We start from the raw sequence: 24,527 nt of genomic DNA on the forward strand, positions 1-24,527 counted from the left end.
TTTCTGTTTGCACCCAGGGGCAAGATAGGTTAATACGGCCAAGAAGGAGGGGAGGACGTGGGAGTGGGTAATAACTGGGGAGCATCCACCTGGGGGGGAAAAGGAGGAGGGGGGAAGATGGAGGGTGTTCCCTCTTGCTTCTGCCTATGTGTCAAGTGGCAGGAGAAATTTTGAAAGCCATGAGGAGGAGCTAGTGACTGGGTTTTGGGGTGTTTCGTACCCCACCCTCCCCACTTGTAGGAAAACCTCTTCACATTCAGAGGTTATTGAATTGGAAGGAGGAGGACTGACCTGGAAATAGGAGGAAAGCAATTCTCCTGCTGCTCCTTCTCCTGTCTTTTGTCACTTGCCTCCTGACTCTCCTCCAAACCCAGCTCAGATGCGCCAAGGTGGCCGCAGCAGACCCTGCACACGTGCCAGCCATTGGGAATCTGCTTAAGCCACCCTGTGCCTCCCAAGCTGCCCTATCATCCAGCCACCATCCCTGACCATTGGGACCACTTCTGATGGCTCTGGCCTCTGCTACCCCAGGGAGCATCTTCTGTAACCAGCTCCTTTTCTGTCTCCTGGTGAGTAACAACCAAAAGATTAGGGAATTTAAGCATGCCGCTACATGCTTCCTCCGTCCAGTTTGGGCTTGAAAGAGAATAGGGGTGGCAGTGGAAGGCAGAGAAGATAGACTGGTAAAACAAAAACAGAGTGGAGGAAAATTCAAGGAAGAGTTGAGAGACCTGTGACCTGGGATGGCAGGTGTTTGGTTTGTTCTTCACCTGCCCACTGCAAGGACATTGAAGTTTTTCGAGGGAATCCCCTGTTGTCTTGCTGTGATGTTTTCCTAAGGATTAGTGGAATGAATTCATTCCTCGGGCATTTGGCCCAGAAGTTCTGAGGTTTGCTTTTGCTAGGAGTCATTAAATAAGCTTACATGCTTAGTTCCACTGAGCTACAAGAAGAGGAAAAGGAGTCTGGGTGAAGATGCAAATTATCCAGGACTTTCGTTTTACCCACCAGGAGCTAAGAGAAGAGCAGAACCCCTAGCTTGAGCTAGGGGTTTAACTTGAAAAAAGCAATAAAGAAAAATGTGACCATCATTGAAAAAATTCTATTCAGCTGGTTTCCACTTAGGTTTTTCAGAACTTTGTACGTGTGTACTCAGGCGTTGTTTTTCTTTGGTGGGGATGAGGGAGAGGGGACTTGTCCCATATCTCCACCTGGCATTTCTGAGCTGGGCATTCCCTTTTTTCCCTCTCCATTTTGGCAAAATACTTTAGCTTCAAATTATATTTTCAGAATTTAAAGATTTAACTGTATGGGGGTAAACATTTTCTCCACATAAATATATGATGCAGGGTTGATGGTCCCATTCTCATTCTGTAACTGCTTGGGGGGGGGAAACAACAACAACCTCAGAGACCACCTTAAATTAATATGGTAAAGTGCAGTGAAAGATTTCTGAGGGATTGGTCCAGATTTCTTTTGCTTCTGGTCTCTGTGTCCAGCATCCTTTGGTTCATCCCTTGCCCATCCATCCTTAACCCCCATAATAGCTAAAAGGATGTCTGACCCCACCTCTCTCTAAATCATTAAGCTGCTAATTTAACTTGAAAACTGGAACAGTACTCCTGGAGACCTCCATTGGCTCTGCGAACAGAGGCAGAAGCAAAGAAGTGGGGGTCCTAGGGCGGGAAGGAAAGAAGATCGGTGTGGGAGTGGGAATGTGGCTATACCCTAGGAGAGTAATGTGTGTGTGTATATAGGTTAGATATATGTCTGTACACACACACGCACACACACACACATATATATACATACACACACAGATGTGCGCCTATGTATATATATTTTGTCATTTACAAAATACTCTTCATATATTTAGATCATTACTGATAGAACTCTTCATGTTCAGAAAGTTCTTGGGATATAATTTAGTTTATTCCCTGGCATTAGGAATGAGTATATTAAAAAGACAAGAATGTCTGATGTTTTAAAAAGTGGTCGTTTGAATTAAACTGAATACAATTCCATCAAATTCATTCTGCAGCTATTTGCTAAGTACCTACTATGTGCTGAGCACTGAGTTTCTAAAGGAGAACAAGACAGGTGTAGTTTTTCCCCTTCAGTAACTTACAGGCTATTGGAAAAGAGCCCTGGAAACAGAAAGAGCATTTCATGACTATATGATTAGGCTTATGCTACATTCCAGGAAGGGAAATGTGGGGGAGTTGTGAAAATATGACAGGGAGGCTAAAAAAAATAAATGTAATTAATTAATTAAAGTGAGTACAAATTGACTTTTTTTTTTTTTAAAGATTTTATTTATTTATTTAACAGAGATAGAGACAGCCAGCAAGAGAAGGAACACAAGCAGGGGGAGTGGGAGAGGAAGAAGCAGGCTCATAGCGGAGGAGCCTGATGTGGGGCTCGATCCCATAACGCCGGGATCACGCCCTGAGCTGAAGGCAGACGCTTAACCGCCGTGCCACCCAGGCGCCCCACAAATTGACTTTTTAAATTCCAATTTTTGGTATTACCCACATGACAGAGTTTTTGTAAAATTACAAACTATTTAAATAGGCTGATACAATATGGTTAATGGAATTGAATTGAGTCAGAAATGAAGTACGCACTCTGAGTATGAACAATGATGCCCTCTCTTTCTCCCAGATAATAGGTCCCATAACTCTAGAAATACGTCCTCAGAAACATTAATCATAAAATTGACCTGCTTCTGGGAAATCTAGCTCTGCTCTACCTTATATTTAAATAATCAAAAAGCAGTCATTTTGATAAACAGAAAGGAAGCAAATAAATACAAAATGCCAAGAAAAAGAAGCAAACTGTGTTTCGAACCTGTCAACACTTTTAAGCTAATAACTTTTTCCCCCAGATAATCTATCTTCTTTCCTTTAACTACCTAGCTTTCGAGAACAATAGCTGTGTCTTGAATTTAGTTACTGATCTTTAACCTGTTGAAGGCTACTCTCTATATTTTGAATTATATTACTTTGTAGACTAGTTTTTTTATTTGAGATCATTCTTTCAAGTTTATGCCAAACCAGTCCCAGGAGTGATCTGAGATGAGTGAAGATTTGTGGGTGTTCTTCTTTACAAGGTTAAAAAAAAAATCCTCATGGTTTCTAGCCTTAATCAACTATAACCTCAAATTGTGTGGGGCTGTGGCAATGATGATTTGCATACAAATATGTGATCATTAAATTCCAAAGTTAAGTACTTTCTTCATGCTAAGAAATCAGAGTGACATTTATGAATGGGCTTAGAGATGACAATCTCTACGTAAAATCAATTGTTTATAACCCATTTCTTTTAAATGGTACCATATGATTTGGGTTCTAAGAACTACTGTTCATTTTAATTTTTCATTAATACTAAATGACTGTGGTGCCCCTAAAGCCACTTCATTTGCTTTTCCCTTTTAAAATGAATAAGGGGGAGCCTGGGTGGTACAGTCTGTTGACCACTGCACTCTTGGTGTCGGCTGGGGTCCTGATCTCAGGCTCAAGACATCGGGCATCAGGCATGGAGTCTGCCTGAGATTCTCTCCCTCTCCTTCAGTCCCTCCACACCGCCACCTTCTCTCTCTCTCTAGAATGAAAGAAATAAGTTTTTAAAATGAAATGAATATGAAAAATATTGAAGGTCTAGAAGGTAAATTTGTTTCTGAAATTGACATTTTTATCAATAAGACAAAACTGTAACGTGTAAGTCTGTGATCAAATATAATTCCTGATTTTTTTCTTTTTTTTTTTCTTGAGGTTTTAATATTCTCTTGCGATGCTTGTCAGAAAATTTCTCTTCAAGTTCCTTCTCATCTTCAGGCTGAAACACTTGTAGGCAAAGGTGAGAAACGGTATTAAGAATTTCATAGTGTTAACTGCTGCATTTAGCTTCAGGCTGCTCTTGTAAAGTTTGGGATAAAGCCCTGTAATCGCTCCTTGGCATTAAAATTAACATAAAATGAAAGATGGACCGCTCGTGTTTTGGTAGTGGTTAGAAACAATGAAAGTACCAAGTTAGTTGTATACTTTTCTTGCCAGAAAAATTAACAAACATCAAAGGGCTAAATTAGCTCGGTTCACACGAATGAAGGTGCAAAAACCAGAATCATATTTTAATTCATATCAAGTAATCTGCTGCCCAAATTCCAAAGCCAATGCTCTTTAATTGATTAGATAGAAAACAGATGTGTTAAAATTTAAATGCCCCCAAATAATATTTGTGCTTGAGGTTGACTATAATGAACAAGGATCCCCCCCCCCCAAGAATGTATGTGATTTGTCACACGGAATAGCTTGGGAAAGTCAAATACAGTTTCCAGGAGTCTTACTACCACAGCCATTCCTAAAGCGTGGGTTGGTTGCTCTGAGTCCAAGGGTCACATTCCTTTTAACAGGTTTTTTTCTTGGCCTTAAGTTTACACCTTGAATACTGAAGTGGTATCCGTTCCCAGACAGACATCTTGTTGCCCAGTGCTTTGAAGTTTTAGATTAATCCATTGCTTTATATCTTCTAAAAACACTTAAAAGATAATGCAACCTATACTCCATAGACACATAACAAATATGCTAAATATGTTAAATAGGAATCTGTAAAAGCAATATTTTGATAACAACCCCGTTATATACTAAGTATTACTTAAGGAGAGGTCAGTTTTCTTACTTTTTGCAAGATAGTTTTCGTTATCAAAGATTGTTGCAAACGTGTTCCAAGTCTACTGATACCATAAATTTACACTACATATAAAATGATAAATTTGTATGGATACGTACAAACCCATAAGTAAGAGTTAAAGTGGAAACAATAAATCCAGGGACCCAAAGAAAATATTTTATATCTCTTCACAAATTAATTTATGATGAAAAGAATGGAAACAATGACTCCATTTATTTATTTAATTTCCGTGGCCCCTCAATTTTATAATAGGAGGTACTTAACAAGGGGCAAGGGTAACCTCCCTCTTTCTGTTTCTCATGGACTCACTGTCAGTTGTCATTCCTGTAAAACTTGTTCTGTTCCTGTTTTATTTTACAAATTACTGTTAATGTCTTCCCTGTAGTGAATCTGAAGGAATGCTTCCCGTCTGCCAGCCTGATCCTGTCCAGTGATCCTGACTTCAGGATTCTAGAAGATGGCTCCATTTACACAACACACAACCTCATTTTGTCTTCTGAAAGGAAGAGCTTTTCCATTTTTCCTTCAGACAGCCAGAGCCAGGCACAGAAAAAGATAGAAATTGTACTGGATGTGAGAGGAAAGAAGGTATACAATCTGCTTATGAGAGTTCTTCATTCATAGATTTCCTTCCACGCTAAAATCATTGTTCCTGAACGCTCACTTGTCTGCTTATTCCACTTCTAATCAACCTGTGTAAAGACTAGACCATTCCGAGGAGTGGTAGAGCTATCTACAAAATGGTGTAAAAATGAACAGCTCTGCAGCCAGAGAGCAAGGTCAGAATATCAAAGGTTTCAGATAGTGGTTTGAGGTGTGGCAATTAGCAGAACCAACTGTGAAGAACAGGCAGGGGTGGGTCTAAAACTCAGTGAAAACTGATTCAGGTCAGAGGTGTGGCACTCCACCCTGCGTGGCTTTCTCCCAAGTGACTGTGGGTTTCAGTCACTTTAAAGAGATTGTCTAAAGCTTACTCCCATCTTAATAGAAAAATGCCACCAGGGTCCCTCTCTTCCAAGAATGAAGTATAGCCAGTCCACAGGACTGGTTGGAATGTTCTGGCTCTAGGCTCATTTTCTGCCGTGAGTGCTAGTGACCAAGGAGTGGGAAGGGAGAGGTTACTGAAATTCACATAAATCTCACTTTAAGCAAATTCTGCACAATGAAGTTTAAGTCTTGTGGAATAATTTTTTAATAAGTAATTTAATTTATGAGAGACTGCCCCGGCTAAATTTCTTTAGATTATAAGAATTCTTCACCAAATTTAGAATACGCTTTGCACTTTAATATGCATTACACGTATTATAAATTTAGGAGAAGGCTTATAAAACATTATTTCATATTGTAGAGTTTCCACATCACATAAAATTAAATATACTTGAACGAATGCTGACCTCTGTCTTTGCATAGTTATACAAATGCTTTGTACTGGTGCCAGTGTTTTAATAAATATTGGTTGTTCCACGCCTAGTGGAATAAACTCGGTTTTTAGATATTTGTTGATGGATTATCTCTGTTTAGGGGGTTTATACTTCTCAAGATGGCATCTCTCAGCAATGCCCTACAAAGTTCTGGTTGATTAACTGGTTAAATCAAATGAAACTGGTTCTTATGTGTTTGTGTATGTATCTTAATAAAAAACAGAAATGGTTTGGGTATTACCTGTGATATGGTGATGTACAACCCTTACTTATTTTCTTCATGTTGATGTACATGTGAAAATCACAGCTCCTGACGAGAGGCGGGGCTGTATTTCTTCATCTCTCCCATGCAGGCGCCCGAGAAGAGACACACCAGAGACACTGTTCTCAAACGCAGCAAGAGACGATGGGCCCCTATTCCCTGTTCGCTAATGGAGAACTCATTAGGTCCATTTCCACAACATGTTCAGCAGGTATATTTTACCTCATTTGACTTAATATAGTAGAGGTTTTGCTTGTTTACTTTTAAAACTGTACGTTTGAATGGAATCAGGGCTTTAACCTGTTTGTGCTAATAAGGATCATCCATTCATCAGAACTAGAAAAAAAAAAAATACAGTGTGTTTTGTCACTTTTCTCCCGAAATCCTATTCAGCATTTAGAAACAAGTTTCATATTTTGAGTTTCTGATGCTCTTAAATCGATATCCGGGTTCTCCCGACTACACTACCAGACTTCAGCATTCTTGGACAGAGGACGTGCCTACAGATTTTGCATAATTCAGTTGTCCCCTCAATTAACACTTCTTGCAAAAAAAGACCGGTATTTTTGTTTACCAAAAAGGTGATGTCACTGCCAGCTAGTTGGAGTGTAAGAATAGGCCAGCTTTGAAATTATGAATTAATTGTGGGTGGAAGGTTACATTATTTTTACTTTTTAAAATCAGAACCGTTTCCATTCCAAATAACTCGAAACCACGGAAATTGTTACTGTCCTTTATATAGAAATAAGAATTAAGTGAATTGGAATTGTGAAGGTATGCCCAGCTCCCACATTTTCCATTCATATGCAGAGAATTCAAAAGAATTTTGGATAAATAGATGATCCAGTTTGTGGCTTTGCACACTGCAGAATATGAATACAAGCTGAAAAATATGAGGGATGATGGGTAAGTAAGCAAGGGGAATAAAGAATAGGTGACTGGGAAAGAGCAAGTGATAAAAATTAAAGCGTCACAACCGGTTAGGTAGAAGGTATTTACCATAGCATATCTGTTCTTTTACTGAATCGTCACTTAATGTTACAGGTCCAGTCTGATGCTGCGCAGAATTACACCATCTTTTACTCCATAAGTGGACCAGGAGTGGACAAGGAGCCCTTCAATTTGTTCTACATAGATAAGGACACGGGGGATATCTTTTGTACACGAAGCATAGACCGCGAGCAATATGAACAGTTTCCAGTAAGATTATTGGATTCTTAAGCATTATCTTTTTAGTTACTGTCTTTATATTTTCAATGCTGCTTATTTACATATTAGAAGAATTATTTCATTTAATACTTTAAAAATTGTTAAGGTATAATGTAAACTTCAATTTTCTTTTTTTTTTTTTTAAGATTTTATTATTTATTTATTTGACAGAGATAGAGACAGCCAGCGAGAGAGGGAACACAAGCAGGGGGAGTGGGAGAGGAAGAAGCAGGCCCCTAGCAGAGGAGCCTGATGTAGGGCTCGATCCCATAACGCCGGGATCACGCCCTGAGCCGAAGGCAGACACTTAACCGCTGTGCCACCCAGGCACCCCTAAACTTCAATTTTCTATTAGTGCAATTGATGATGAAAGATAATGGGTATCATAAGGGAAGAAAAGGGGAGAAAAGCCATATAAAATATAACGACACAATTTTAAAGGACAGGCTTTGATCTGTAGAACCCTGGGACAACAGCAGTGAATTTTCTTGAGTTTGTAGTTCCCTATAACAGCAGGTTTCAATTATTCTCAACCTGACTGTACATTATAAATCACATGAGAACTTTTGAAAAAATATTGATGCTTGGGTCGCTTCCCAGAAATTCTGATTTAATTGTTCTGGGATGGACTATGGACTATGAGAAACAAACTGAGGGCTACAGAGGGGAGGGGGCTGGCGGAATGGGATAGGCCGGTGATGGGTAGTAAGGAGGGCACGTATTGCATGGTGCACTGGGTGTTATACACAACTAATGAATCATCGAGCCTTACATCGGAAACCGGGGATGTACTGTATGGTGACTAACATAAAAAATCATTATAAAAAAAAAATTAAAAAAAAAATAAATAATTGTTCTGGGATGGGGCCCCAGCAATTGAAAATTTGAAGTCACCCAACGTAATTCTAAGCATTTCCTAAGACTGAGTTTCACTGCTTTCACCTCTTAAATAATATTTTGCTTCTTTTCTTCTCTCTGATTGTCCAGCCATGAGAACCATGGGTATCATTTTATTTCTTTAGCAATCCAGAATAAGTTTACCAGTTCCTTTTACTCTAATTTGACCCAAAGAAAAATTCTAGCTCTTTTGAAAATTAAATCCTTTCTTTTTTCTCTTTCAAACTTCACATATCTCCTTAGTGTTCTGAGGTCTAACCTGACATATAGGAGAAATTCACAGTGAGTTTCAGGGAGATGGTGAGTTGAATTGTTTAAGCGCTTGGATTCTTGAATTATGAGTAGAATGGAAGAACTCTTTGTTAAAGGAGTCCATATAAGGGAAAAGTTATCTCATACTTGAGCAGTCCAGGAAGTAACATCTTAGCAGGTATCTGAAAGATAAGCAGGAACTGGTAGCCACACAAAGGCAGCCATGAAAGAAATGAATGCTCATGGGGGGAGGGGGAGTGCAGACCCCATCCTAAGGATGTCAGAGCACTGGATAAGCTGGTGAAATTTTTAGAACAACATAAATGTCCCACTTTAGGGATTTCATAATTAAATTGAATGGTTGGATTAGAATGACATATTTTCTTTATAATTTTATGCTCCCACCCAAATTCTCTGAATAGACATACTTTATTCATAATAATATCAAAGTATTACTTTAAGAAATAGATTACATAGACTCTAATAGGAGAGGTATGCTAAGCATGATTGCAAGCATTTTGGTCTATCAAGAAACCAAATAAAAAGTTGATAAATCTATAGATATAGGTGTGTGTGTGTAAGTATGTACATTCTCTGCCCCCATCTTTTTAAAGATTTTATTTACTTATTTGTCAGAGAGAGAGAGAGCACAAACAGGGCAAGTGGCAGGCAGAGGGAGAAGCAGACTCCCTTCTGAGCAAGTAGCCCGAAGTGGGACTTGATCCCAAGACACTGGGATCAGGACCTGAGCTGAAGGCACACGCTTAATGGACTGAGCCACCCAGGTGTCCCTCTGCCCCTTTTATGGATCCATTATAGTAAGAAAAGTTCTAACCCTAGTAGTCACTCCCAAGGAGAAATAATAAGCTGCCTATTCCGCTGTGCAGTGTACCTTTCATTTCTTACTCTGCCGATAACATCCTGTTCTTGAATTTCACAGTCATCAGCTGCTTCTCACTGGATCATTGCCGGAGAAAAGGAGGAGAGAATAGTTTTATTTAAAAAGGGTGGGGGGAGGTGCGTGGGTGTCACAGTCAGTGAAGTGACCTACTCTCGGTTTTTGGCTCGGTTGTGATCTCAGGGTGGTGATCGTGCCCGCCTGGGGCTCTGTGCTCAGCACGGAATTGGCTTAAGACTCTCTCTCCCTCTCCTTCTGCCCTTCCCCACGTTCTCTCTCTAAAATAAATAATAAATCTTAAAAAAAATAAAAATAAGTTATGTTGGAGTCTGGCTCAAGTTGGTAGAGCATGTGACACTTGATCTCAGGATTGTGAGTTCAAGCCCCATGTTGGATGTAGAGATTACTTTTTTTTTTTTAAGTTACTTTGCTATTTATTTAACATCTTTTAAAGGACAAAAGGAATAAAATCGTTTGGAATTTATGCTTAACACTGGGCTTCTGGATAATTTTTATGTCAGAATTACCCATGTTTCTCTAGTTCCCATTAACGTAGTTAAGACTGAATTGATACTAAGAAATACCACCTGCAAATTAGTAAGATTCATAAAGGGATGTATAACAGCCAGCAGTAAACATGATGAAACATGAAATCACTTGAGGCAATAGAGAATGGAAGGTTTCTCTGTCAACACAGAGGTGTAAATTAAAATAATACCTCTTTGCTTTTCTATCAAATCAATTCCACTTACTAGCTTTATATTGGAAAGCTTATTTCTCTGGAAATTAGTAGATCTTCATTATCTGCCTCTTTTTCTTTTAGCCTTGGATAGGTCAACCTTCATGAATCTGTTTCCTTCTCTGTCTTATGGGCTATTAATAGTCTTATCTACCTCAGAGCTGTTGCAAACATTAAATACTCATATTAAATATTGGTAAAATCAATATGTAAACCATACAGCTTTTAAAAAATATTCTACCAGTAGGTCACACAATACACATGCTCTAGGATTTGGTCCTCAAAACAGGATTTTGATGGGATTTCTTAATTTTTTGCATTTATCTAACCTATATAAATGTTATGTATTACTCAATTATTGTTACTTGAAATAATTTTATTTCATTGATTATTGGTACAGGTTGTCATGGGTCTAATTCAATACACATCCTCCTTGTGCTCCTGTTCTCTCTCTTGCCCCATGTTAGATTATTTAATCTTGGTTTGTAAGTATTTTTCTGAATGAGTCACACCATTATTGCAATGTGAGGAGTTTGTCTTAAACCATTAAATTCATCTAATCTTTCAGGGATGTGTATAAGTCCGTTTTATCCAAGCTTTTCAAAGAATAGTTGTATAAGAAGAGGATTTTCTTCAATAATTCCAGGCTATTCTATGAAAGAAAACATTTGCAAACGTGTTTCTCTTTGAGTGTTGAGGAGACTCTGTATTTTTGTAAATACGTGGGGAAAAATTGGTTTCAGCCTAGTCCCTTTCCCATCCAACCAGAGCCTTATTATCTTGCAACATATGTTTCTTTTTCAGCCACACTGGTCCATCCATTGTCTTTATATGTATATTGCTAATAACATTCTGTACCCACTCAGCTTTGCTGCTCTCCCCTACCCCTGCCCAGTCTACACTGCATATCTTTCTTTACAAGGTCAAACTCAAGTTCCCACTCCTGTTGGCAACTGTTCCCATCTTCCCAAAGATTAAAAAAACAAAAAAATATTCAGCAAATTGCAGTGGGAAAGGGCTAAAAGATATGAGATTCTTCAAGCTACAGAAGAATTCAAGGGAGAAACAATATATCAAAAATGCACATGAAATTTAAATAATACTCTCCTAACTCAGCTAAAAATATGACTAATTTTAAGTATAATACTCTATATACTTCTTATAATAATAATCAAGTATATGATTATTGCTCTCAGTATAAAATAATGTGAACTCTATTGTAAAACCAGTACTATTCTTGAGTTTACTTTAATGACTAAATAAGAAAATATTTATAATTAGTTCCTCTATTACAGGCACATAAATGGATTCTCCTAGGAAGCTAGGCTATTCTTTAAAGTTTAGTTATATTCCTAGTTTAGATTATCCTTTCTACAATAATGATTTCAATTTTGATTTATTTTGGAGATATTTAGCTCATTATTAGTATAAATAAATAAATAAACAAACAAACAAATAAATAAATAAATAAAACCGTGTACCCAAAATAGTACCTGAAACAAAATCACCACATCTGAATCCGTGGAATGTGAGATAATGACATTTACTTGTTGTTAAACATCAGGAACCACTATTATTTCAAACTACAAGTGATTGTATGATTGTATGGTGGGAACAAGATGATCTTCATTTCTGACAAAGAGAAGCACTAGCAAGAAATTGTGTAAATTACAGCAGGATGGACTTAGATAGGGAGGTATTTGAAGGCCAACATGATGAAGTAGAAGAATTCCTTACAAATGATTCTATGGAGAATGTTTATGATAATTTTTTTACAAAGGACCAATTTAAGGGCTAGTTTGTCTTTCAAAAAGTAAAGATGGGTGGAATTGAGTGCACAAAGCTATTTATTGAAGAATTACCAACCTGGGCACTGTGTTAGGAGCTTCGGCATACAATTATCAGAATGTCTCAGGTTTCATCCCTGAGGACAATTATCATCTTATAGAGACGTAAACCAATTTCATAGTTTTCTGTAGCTAAAAATCTCAAAATGGCAGCAGTTTAAAGAAAGAAAATTTCATGCAAAATCTGAGGGGAAAGGAAGAGATTGGTAGGAAGGCTGATAGTGTGACATCCGGATAGGATGGTGGTGATGAAAACCACAGTGCTGCTGGTGGGGGTGATAAACCGCAAAAGAAGAGTGCAAAAATAAATTGATGGTCTTTGAAAGAAAAAGACTAAATCCTGGCCTTTGGAACCAAGATAGATCATTTTGAGATGGAATTTGGAACGTGTATATGATTTTATTGGCACTTTTATTGCTCAGGAAATATGTTTATGATAGAAAAATGAGAACATGCAGGTAAATAGAGAAAAGAATTTGTAATTGAATCACTGAAGATAGTTGATATCTATTTATACATATATGCAAATCTGTAACTAAATGGAATCATATTTTTTTTAAAGATTTTATTTATTTATTTGACAGAGATAGAGGCAGCCAGCGAGAGAGGGAACACAAGCAGGGGGAGTGGGAGAGGAAGAAGCAGGCTCATAGTGGAGGAGCCTGATGTGGGGCTCGATCCCATAACGCCGGGATCACGCCCTGAGCCGAAGGCAGACGCTCAACCGCTGTGCCACCCAGGCGCCCCTGGAATCATATTTTTTATAAACTTTAATAAAATACTTGCTATTAGCATAACTGGGGGAAACTTACATACATTCTAACAAGCAGAAGGGCATGAGGTTAATTCAGAGAACGGAGTAGCCTCATTACCTGGGGTGCATTGTCCTTGGTGGGAGAATCCTGCGGACGCTGCAGGAGGATTGAAACCATACGTCACATCCACTGTGCTGGTGTGTTTTCCGTCGCACAAGTTCTTAGTTGCATATTCTTTTGTGGATGACTTTTTAAACGTTATGTCTTTCCCCAACTGCTAGGCTTAATTTTGTGCATAAGGTGTCATTGGAGAACAAGCTGACAGTGTTTGCCTACCTTTCAGCTCTACGCCTATGCCACAACGGCAGACGGTTATGCCCCGGAGTATCCACTCCCCTTGCTGTTCAAAGTTGAAGACGATAACGATAATGCTCCGTATTTTGAAAACAAAGTGACTGTCTTTAGTGTGCCTGAAAATTGTCGAACTGGTAAGTTCACGTCTCAGGAAAACACTCAATTTTTGCTTCGATTCAATTCCTCAGTAATGTTTTAAACACAAGTATGCAAAAACATTTAAAAATGCTTGCATGTCGAGGATCTTCTATATAAAACTTTGTAATCTTCGAAGATCGTGTACTCTTCAAAAGCAAACCTTTTTGTGCTCATTTTTGCTGTGCACATGTACAAGGCAGCTGATACATGAAGTTACCAACTTTGTTAGATTAAGCCACAGTGCATATGAATGTGCGACAGGCAATTGCTATTCATATTTTCTATTTTGACCATGTACATAGGTGCCACAGATGCATTTATAAAGCAATAAATAATTTGAATCTTTACAAAGTTTCAATACATTTTCAAGGACCCCAAAATATATCAACAAATGGAAATGTTTATCTGACTTATAACCATATATATATATATTTATATATATATATATATACATACATACATACACACACACACACACACACACACACACACACATTTCCTTGGCATATTTTCCAAACAAATTTAAAAAAATTAAACTGGTTTGATGTCATAGGCAGCCAGGATTGTGACCTAAGCACATCAGTGGGCAGAAGATTATCCAGTTTATTTTAAAAATAAAAAAGTTACAGGAAATGCCTCCTCCATTCTCTCATCGTTATGTATGTATGCATGTTTAACATTGTTTTTTCATAGTTAGTGGTTTGCTAAAGTAACATTTCTCATACTCAGATTTCTGGGCTGTAAAGCTTGTCCAAATGATACTCAGACTGCTACACAGTGTTTGTCTTACATATATTAATAATTACTTGCATATATTAACAATTCAGCACATTTATTAAAATATCAAGGTATAAAACTTTGTTACCGTATTCAAAGCTGTGGTATTCCTCTAACTAAGATTATCAAGTCGGCCTATAAAAGAAACAAGACATGCAGAGAAGGTCCCATCCAAAAATGGTCTGTGGACTGGGTGGTGGGTTGGGGGGAAGAATTTGAGAACCACTCTTACCAAAGGTGGGGTGGATGTTCTCAGACATGTGGAATATAGATCATATTTTTCAGAATACCCACATAATTGAAGTTTCCAAGTGAGGGGAGTTTGGAGTTTGGAATTTGGGAGAGCATTTAAGACACTGCACTTGTTTGTAAAATCAATAATTGTCATTTTGGGGAGAATATGCTATAACCATACCTTGTTTGTTTGTAATTCAATTATAGTGCTCTTTTAAGTCGTTGACAATATGGGATTTCTCTGAACAGGAACTTCAGTGGGACAAGTGACGGCCATAGACCTAGACGAACCTGGCACTCTACACACTCGCCTGAAATATAAAATCTTACAGCAAATCCCAGATCACCCGAAGCACTTCTCCATACATCCGGATACAGGCGTCATCACCACAACTACACCTTTACTGGATAGAGAGGTAATGAACTGATTGATTAATTTTAGACTCACTAAACTATATTTAAACCGATAATGAACTCCCAGAGGAGTTTGGCCACCTCTCCAAGCTTGCTTCCATACAGGATGTGCTGAGGGCTTCTCTGGATACTTCCTTTGTCTCTACAGAGATTTGGGGAAGGTACAAGGTTAGACAAGTTCTTACTTAAGATCATTGACCTGATGTGATGTGTGGATGTGAAACAGCTTTACATTTTGAAATATTATGTTAGACCTATCAGGTTTCTATTATACCAACTAGCCAATCTCTTGTTCTGTATTTATATTTGAGGTGGCCTTTTTTTTTTTTTTGTAAAAAAAAAAAAATCAAAAAGGAATGTAAAATAATCAGAGCCTATGCAATGGCTATGAGAATTGCAAGTTATAAGAAATAGAAGTGTTCATCAATATACCTTCTTCTTTCTTTTTTTTTCCAGCATTGTGATACATACAAGTTAGTAATGGAAGTGCGAGATATGGGGGGCCAACCTTTTGGTTTATTTAATACAGGAACAATTACTATTTCACTAGAGGATGAAAATGACAATCCACCATATTTTACTCAAACTTCTGTGAGTATATCTTTGTATTCATTTATCTAGGTTCATTTACTTTTTCAAAAAAACACACGAGAAATTTGGTAGTTCTGTGAGATTGCATAATTCGGTCTTAAGAGCTGCCACTTACAGATAACATGCAAAAAAATATGATCTCTGTAAAAATAATTGAAGGACCAGTTATTTCTAAATGCTAGGGAAAAAACTACTCTCTTGGCTGTCTAAGGGCTTCTTAGCCCTTGCTGTTGTTCATGTATTCACCATTTTCTCAGACGCCAAGTTCTATTATTGGATGCCTTGGATTTAAATTTATTTTGTAGAGTGCAGGAAAAGAGGCCTGCTCTCTCTGGTATCCTTTGCACTTCAACTTCCTAAGACGGAAAAGAGACTAGATTTATATCCTCTGCTTTGCTGGGACATCAGTAAGTACAGTGTGGCCCTCCCATTATCTATATGTAAATTCTCCAAGCATCATGTATGAGTGAACTTTCCCTTAGGAAGTACACAATACAAGAAATATATATAGGATGGTACTTCCAGGAAATGGCTCTTCTTTCCTGAACTTTTAGTAAGTAATCATTTTTTCATCAATCTATACCAGAGTACAAGTTAAAGAAGAGAAAACCTCCAGTGATAGGCACATTCATACAATGTTTTATATGAATCCCTACAACTTGTAAGGATATGTTTATCCCATAGTTGATTTGAGAAAATGAAAAGTCAGTTAAGTAACTTGCTTACGATCTCATACATACAGACCATGTAAGAGGAAAACCTGGGATTAGGATCAAGATCTCTTGTGCTCCAGTGGCTATGAGGTTATCATTCTTCTATGAATTCATTTTACATTTCTAGAAGATTCTGATTTACGACTTTTTTTAATCTGTTAATATAATATGCTTCTGTAACTGTATTTCTTTTGGGGGGGAAGAAGAGGAAAAAATGTGATTTAATTTCTCAAAACCAGAAAAATTTTTTCTTTAAAATGTTTGCTAGGGAATCAGAAGTAAATTAAAAATAAAAATTGGCATAGTAACAAGTCATCTAGTAATAATAAGAAATCAATGTAGGTTATAATTATCTATAAATATTGAAGGCTTAATAGGTTAATATAAAAGGGGCCATAGCCTATAAATTTTGAGGAGATGCAGAATAGAGACAAATATGAGGGCTTGAGTGATTTCAGAGAAGTTTAGAAGTTAAGAAATGAATTAGTCTTTGAAGAATGGGTAAGAGTTGAAAAAGCATTTTAGTGAGGGAAGATAATCTGTGCGTGAAATTTGTAAATTCTTTCCAATTTATGATTGCATGTTCCCATATCACTTTATTTTCTTTTTCTTTAAATGTAGAAAATCATGTTGTTAAAGCTATGAATTTATAATAACAAGAGGCAATTGTTTTAGTATTTTACAGAAGTAGAAGAAAACAGAATTGACGTCGAGATTTTACGAATGGCAGTACGTGACCAGGACTTGCCAAACACTCCTCACTCAAAGGCTGTCTACAAGATCCTACAGGGAAATGAAAATGGAAACTTCAAAATTAGCACAGACCCCAATACAAATGAAGGAGTCTTGTGTGTTGTCAAGGTAAACAACAACAACGAAACGATCAAACAATACTTTAAAAAATACTAATGTACACTTGGGCATTGGTACCCAAATATCTATATCCTATGTACTATGTATCTCCATAGTAATTCCTATATGTATATGACTAGAGAATTGCCACGCAATGCTGAAATGATTTACATTGGTTTACTTAAATGTTTTTATTATTATTATTATTGTTATTTTACCCTCGTATTTTTTTCTTAGAAGATAGGCATTGAAGGCACAAAACACATTGTTCTCTCTACATGGGGAAAACGAAGGCAGAGAAATATTGTATTAGCAATCAAATATTAGTCTTGGAAGGAGTCTTAGACACCCACTTGTCCCTTATTTTATGGAACACAAGGAAGAGAGAAATGGAAGAATCACTACTGGAAATCAAACCTCTTGCCTTTACAATTGCCTTCTTGCTCACATTATACTTTTACTTCTCTATGATGTATAAGGCAGACTCTTTATTAAATATTCAGCAGCTGTTCCCATTAATCCTCCTATATTTGAGGTAGCCAGCACTTTGGGATTTTAAAAATTCAGTCGCAATTACTAGCACCCAGAATGATACACTAAATCTAGTTCCTTTCTCCCTTCCAAGTACTAACCAGGCCTGACCCTGCTTAGCTTCTGAGATCAGAAGAGATCAGGCATATTCAGGGTGGTATAGCTATAGATACACCTGGTTCATTTCTGAGTCCTTCTACGCATTGCCCTTACTAACCTCTGACATATTTTCCCTGATTACTTTCTTAGGGACAGTGTATTTTGTTAGAAACTACATGCACAAGTTGTACTTTCCTCCGAAGATTTTTAGAAAATGCCCTTTAAATTATTATATTGCTTATTCTTTCTCTCACTTACTCTCTTTTTCTTTTTCTTCCCAGTGTTTTTTGTTTGTTTCTTTCTGATTGCTTGGGGGTTTTCTTTGGGGGGGGGGGGGTCCAGGTTTCTTTCTCTTGCTTTCCTTTTTTTGTAATCTTGATGGATTTTAGTCTCTGATTGTTTAACCATTGTTTCAAGATTCTTTCTTATTCTTCAGGACTGAGTACTTTGATTAGGAGCTATACAACCTTAAATATGATAATTTTTTTTTAAAAAACCCTAAATATAATGTGCTTCCAAAAGATGTTACTGAATAGTATCACTATAATTTTTACACATACACTCAGAGTAACTGCTCCATGATAGCCAAATCTCGGGTCCTAGTGGTCTAATGATTTTATATACTTTTTATACTCTTTATATACTTCTGTTGTTTAGTCATCACTATTATCCCATTTGATGAGTTTGGATTTATCCAAACACGTATTCTGTATTTCTATTAATATTTAAACTTGTAATGAAAAAAAATGAAGGCAAGACCTTCCCGAAGAAAAGTGAGAAGAAAAATTGGTTGAGTCGTCAACAATTTTGCATTTGATAGTGTTTATCATTATAGGAGGTCAACTATTAGTCTTTACTATATTAGCACCTGCTTTGGGTAACATTTTATACACAAAAACAATATTCCTTTTTGTGCTAAAACTTGGAATCGTAGTTGTCTTTTGTAGGTAGTGTTACAAATTGACTGATTAACGTATGTTTACTGAACAGCCATTGAACTATGAAGTCAACCGCCAGGTTGTTTTGCAAATCGGTGTCCTTAATGAAGCACAATTCACTAAAGCAGCAAATTCAAAAACTCCTACTATGTGCACTACAACTGTCACTGTTAAAATTAAAGACAGTGATGAGGGTCCTGAATGCCAACCGCCAGTAAAAGTTGTTCAGAGTAGAGATGGCCTCCAACCTGGGCAAGAATTGCACGGATACAAAGCGTTGGATCCAGAAACACGCAGTGGAGAAGGCTTAAGGTAAGGTATTCTTCAAAATGACATATTTTGAGATTATGTCCACTCTTTGGTTGGAGCATTGACATTTGATTTCTAAACACTAGGTATAAGAAGATAGGAGATGAAGATAACTGGTTTGAAATCAATGAACACACTGGTGACTTGAGAACTATAAAAGTGCTAGATAGAGAATCAAAATTTGTAAAAAACGACCAATACAATGTTTCCGTGGTTGCCATGGATACAGGTGAGTGCAATTTTCTAGAAATAGAGGATATATTTTTAAGGAAATCTTGGGGTGAATTTTGTTTATTTTCATATCAAAATTTAATGCAAAACAGATTTGCATTGATGGCTCAATTTAGTGGAGACTACCCAATGTCAGCTCCAGTGCATCAGTAATGCAAAACTAGGAGAGGACGAACGGCCAAAGACGGGGTAGCATCCTCCTAGATCCCCATTGTTTTCAGGAGTACATACTTGGATGATTATGGTTTGAACTTGCTGAAAGGGTTTAGCTCCTAAAACAGTTGGGTTCAAGGTAGGTCTGTTCTGAGCCTTTCTTAACGGGGAATAGAACATTTATCCTATTTCCTAAGAAATGGTCAAACCATGACTCTTAAGTCTTTTGCCATGGTTTGCAGTCCTTCTCCAAGGTTAATTCTAGAACTTACCTTGCGAAGAAATGTCCTTCAAATGTCATAAAGTAGTAATTTCCAAATCCTTTTGAACGTACACTCCTCGCAGTACACCATTTTTGAATGTGGACCATTGTAGCGTGTGCCCTGACAGTTTTGCTTGATGTAATGCAAGTGCCTGCCTGACTTAAGCTTTGATTGCTAAGACATCCTTTTCAAAGATGGCTGTCTGGAATAAATGTTGCCCAGCAGACTAGAGAACGATCACATCACAATAGCCCTACCAGCCCAGGCTCCTTTATCTTAAAGATCTTGCTTGATTTCAGTAACTGACCCCTGGGGCTGTTGTTTTTTCATTTCCAAGCACTTTAAATTTCTGCTCATATGTTTTAAATTCACCAGTAAAGAGTGAGCTTGAGAAACCCTCAGGCCCCACTCTTGACCCCAATAAAAGCAGTATCCCAGGCTTGCTTTTTTTTTCCCCTGACCCCCACAGTCTCGCCATGTGGCCCCAGGAGTGCCACATAATCTCCAGGACTTGTAAGTAATAAACCTTCCCCCCACCCGAAGTTCCTGATGGTTAGGACACATTGCAATCATACAAGAACCACAAAGGCCAGTCTAGCCACAAAACTGGTTATCCAAGACTGAGATCCGCACACAGCAGCCTCTCTGTGTTTACTAGTATGTTTGCACACATGTGCTGCTAGGCTAATGTACACACCCTACAAATGCACAAACAAGCACTTGTAAAGTACTATTTCCATGTGCCCCAAAATATTTAGGTTTCAAAATCTAAAAGAAAAACTAAATGTAGGGGTGCCTGGGTGGCACAGTGGTTAAGCGTCTGCCTTTGGCTCAGGGCGTGATCCTGGCGTTGTGGGATCGAGCCCCACATCAGGCTCCTCCGCTAGGAGCCTGCTTCTTCCTCTCCCACTCCCCCCGCTTCTGTTCCCTCTCTCGCTGGCTGTCTCTATCTCTGTCGTATAAATAAAAAATCTTTAAAAAAAAAAAGCTAAATGTAAATATCATTGTAAATATCATTACTTAACCACATGCATATCATCTTCCCTTCCTCTTGATACCTCTCACACAGACTTTTAATGTAGTTCTTTCAGTATAGGTAGAAAAAAAAAACTACTAAAGAATGGAGAAAACATTAGCTGAGAAATACAGTTAATGTTGCCACCACTCTAAAACCCTGGGTGATTTGCTACTCCTGTATGAGCAGAAGTGAAAGCTGAATGGTTTAAGAGCACAATTATGACGTCAAAGAAGGATTTACATTTACTCCTTTATTGCACAAATGTTGATAGTCTAGTTAGTCCCAAGTACTAGGCAAGTTACCATAGAAACTAGAATTCAGAAGACAAGGTCAAATTCTCACATGATATGAATGAAAGGATTCCTATATTCTCATAAGAGGTTCTTGGCATGACAACTTTCCCCATAGAAGACTGTATGGGTATCATAGGAAGTAGAAATCAGTTAGGAGCTGCCCCCATAAAAGGATAAAGGGAAATTTCACAGAAATGAGGAAGCTTAGTGATAGGAAAATGAAATACTATTTGAAGAGAAGGAAAATACAGAGAATAGAAATATAAGAAATTAACTTTGTCTTTTGTTGCTAAAAATACAAGGAAATGAAACACCAAACCTAAACTCTAAGAATCTATGTCCCAGGCTCATGGATAACCTGGCTGTGCGCATAAAGAAGTAAAAACATGGATGTTATTCATTTTAATGTAAGACCACATGGTGACATCAATGCTTTTGTTTATTTGAACTTTAATCCATTAATATATACTTCCAAGGACCAAATATATAAGTAATTCCTTGTATTTCCACATGAACATTTACTTTTGGTGTTCATAAATAGCTCGGGATGATGACCTAGACATTCTTCTAGCTTTCTTTGCTTTTTTTTTTAAAGATTTTATTTATTTATTTGACAGAGAGAGAGAGACAGCTAGTGAGAGAGGGAACACAGCAGGGGGAGTGGGAGAGGAAGAAGCAGGCTCCTAGTGGAGGAGCCTGATGTGGGGCTCGATCCCACAACGCCGGGATCACGCCCTGAGCCGAAGGCAGATGGTTAACGACTGCACCACCCAGGCGCCCCTCTTCTAGCTTTCTTCAAATCCAATTTATTTACTTCTGTTTCTTGTGTCAGTCTTCTTTGTCAAGCAGCCTGGTTTCCCTGCTGTCACCCTCTGCCTAGCACAGCACTGTCCCTTCTGTTTGAAATTCAGATCCCTTAGCTTCTTCACATGAAAGGCAGTGACATCTTCTGTGATTGTTTCCATTCCGTCTGTATTCAGTTCCTCTCTTAATACCTCTTAAGTCCCCCTTCCCTAGGAATGATATGTTAATTATCACAAGTAATGTATCTTTTCTATAAAAGGGTGTTTCATTGCTTCTCGTTTATATTACGTTCCTCTAACTAGATTAATTGTGCTAATTAACTCACATTTTTGTTAGTTTGCTGATTTTGACGTTGTTACTTGTATTCAAATTTATCTATAGATTTCTCAGGATCAAAATGTTTATGTCCTACTGCAGATTTCTTATTAGAAGAGCTGTATCTCTCTTTTATTTCTAGATATTATAAAATTTGTTCAGATAGAATAATTTTTAAAGAGGTATATACAATAGTGGACTTTTGTGAAGTAATGAATTTTAAAATAACTTTTAATAAATTAATTTTGTAGTAATTAAGTGTTATTTCAAATCAAAAATGGATTATATTTGCATATGATTTATAGCGGTCTTTTTGATAAATGCTGAATTTATCTAATGCTCCAAATTTAGACCAGCATTCAAAGCAAAAAAATGAGAAACTGTATCAATTATTTTTCTGTTCATTTCAATTTTGAAAGCTTACCATTTATTGTAGCTTATTATCTTATCACAAGTGGTAAAATTTAAATACGTTTGTTGAACTTCATTATCTCTTAAATAATGGGCAATATTTTCATCAAAAATATTGAGACTTAAGGTGTAAAGCAGCAGGCCAGTCACAGTGGCCATCTGGAGATGAGTAATGGCTCCTATGGTCAAAAGCCTTTATTGAATTAGGGAGGGCGTGCAAACTTATTTTTACGGTTTATTCAACCACGTTTTTTGGGAAGTATAAAATAGTAATTGCTTTATGTTCAAGGTGTTAGTATGAAGTTATAAGTTAGCCAAGAACTGCTAGGCAGATCATTAGGCTCTCAAGATGAGCATGACTTAGTTCTTAGGATGAACATGTTCACAGTTTAGTGTGTGAGTCAGTGATGAGCAAAGTGTTCTGAGAAATCAAAGGAGACTATTGCTGCCATTGTCCATAGAAGTCACGGCAAGTTTCAAGAGGAGGAGATATTTGAGTGGTTCTTGAAGGATAACCAAATATTATCAGGCAAAGAGAAAGGTATTCCCTGCAATGGCAACAGAATGTACCAAAGCAGACAGCAAAGAGTGCACGTAATGGGTTTGATGAGAAGTTTTACAAAGTTTGAGCAAAGAATATGTGAAGAAATGAGTCAGAAGAGGAAGTCAAGGAAGTGATTGAAGACCCCATGTGAAGTCTTTGTATATTCAAGGTGAACATATGCTCTTCACAAAGAAAGCTGTAAGAAATCAATTTCATTTTCAAGTGGCTATTCTGTAGTGACATTGCTCATAATCTCATACCTTTTCATTTGAAAAAAGCACCTCAAGATATCATCTGATACAGCCATCAATCTTCAAGGGAGAGGGACATGTCACTATTTTGTACTTGTAGCAATGGTATTTGTGATCCAAAAGTGTGTGAAATTCAAGTTCAGACAGCCACTAGACAGCAGAGGTCAGATGTGTATCACAGAGATGTTGAAAATAAGTTTTTAAATGAAGAAATAATCTATTTTTAATTTTTCTTAGATGGCAGATCTTGCACGGGAACATTAGTAGTTCTTTTGGAAGATTATAATGATCACCCACCACAGATTGATGAAGAAGTGACAATTTGTCAGCATGCTAAGGATTATGCTGTTCTCCAACCTGTAGATGCTGATGGACCTGAAAATGGTCCACCTTTTCAATTCTTTCTAGATAATTCTGCCAACAAACTTTGGAATTTAGAAACAAAGAATGGTATGTAATTATGCTAAATCTTCTAATCAGGAGGAACTTAAGATGGCTGTGGTTTTGACATCCACCTTAGTTCATTATGATAAATAAGCATTCATTTTGGTAAATTATTTTATTGATACCCCCAAAAAAGATAATACCTTGCTTTTTATTTTTTTATTTTTGAAAAGCTCTTGTTAACATTTAATGAATCTCCCTCCACATGGCTTCAAGCTACCAGGACACAGTCCTACCCCCCACACCCCTTACTCTTCCTCCCTTTTCCACTGAAGAATCTGGTCTCCACGAAGACAGGCTGTTTGCGGGGCTTTCCCTTCCCCCAGAACTTCGCAGTACCCGGGGCGCAGCACATCAGTGGTAGGGGCAGCTGCAGTCTTGTTCTTGGCAGCATTTACCCGTGTCTGCTCACTGACCGAGGTTCAGTCTGTCAAGGTCGACAGCTGGGCAGCAGCTCTGGTTCCTCTTCAAGCAGTAACGCCTCATACTAACTTTTACAAAGTGACCTGGGTGATGTTTGTCGAAGGCGGTCCAGCGGTGACGCATGCATGCCGCCCTCAGCAGCCCGGCCCCCCGGGGGCTTCCGGTGCCAGCCCACGCGGCCGTGGCCGTGGCTCCCGTGGCTCCGAAGCTTCCGGGTCTTCCTCCGTCTGAATGGAGTGTTGGCAGCCCAGACAAAAGAGTGATACCTTACTTTTTTAAAGCAATGGATAATATATTTATGTTTAGATTCTTGTTCCAAATCTCTTTTAAGAAAACACATCAATCCATTTTAATATAATATTTGAGTAACGTCACGTATAGATTAGTCTAATGTATTTTGTGTAGAGCAATGTCACTTCTTTTCCCTAGTTTTTCAAGAAAGCAAAACCATTTTTTAG

General features: G+C 37.7%; 1 protein-coding gene and 1 pseudogene across 3 annotated transcripts in view; one reads left to right on the top strand and one right to left on the bottom strand.

Annotated features, from left to right (window-relative positions):
* DSC1 (desmocollin 1) overlaps positions 1–24,527 on the top strand; it is a 325,511-nt gene that overhangs the window by 294,649 nt on the left and 6,335 nt on the right. For 2 of the 3 annotated variants that reach the window (XM_087869901.1, XM_087869902.1), the window contains exons 5-15: positions 3,774–3,858; positions 5,075–5,277; positions 6,464–6,583; positions 7,417–7,572; positions 13,313–13,457; positions 14,722–14,888; positions 15,343–15,477; positions 16,866–17,051; positions 18,663–18,922; positions 19,006–19,148; positions 23,440–23,652. In XM_087869901.1, the coding sequence (XP_087726027.1) occupies positions 3,774–3,858; positions 5,075–5,277; positions 6,464–6,583; positions 7,417–7,572; positions 13,313–13,457; positions 14,722–14,888; positions 15,343–15,477; positions 16,866–17,051; positions 18,663–18,922; positions 19,006–19,148; positions 23,440–23,652 (1,813 nt within the window). Of the gene's footprint in view, positions 1–342; positions 570–3,773; positions 3,859–5,074; positions 5,278–6,463; positions 6,584–7,416; positions 7,573–13,312; positions 13,458–14,721; positions 14,889–15,342; positions 15,478–16,865; positions 17,052–18,662; positions 18,923–19,005; positions 19,149–23,439; positions 23,653–24,527 lie in introns of those variants that run through there. The other variant, XM_045781942.2, reaches the window with a different exon arrangement.
* Positions 23,784–24,409, bottom strand: LOC148108496 (large ribosomal subunit protein uL15 pseudogene; annotated as a pseudogene).

The sequence above is a fragment of the Ursus americanus genome, chromosome 19 (assembly GCF_024610735.1).
Source record: "Ursus americanus isolate L20-20 chromosome 19, mUrsAme1.1.p, whole genome shotgun sequence".
In the NCBI taxonomy this organism is placed as follows: domain Eukaryota; kingdom Metazoa; phylum Chordata; class Mammalia; order Carnivora; family Ursidae; genus Ursus; species Ursus americanus.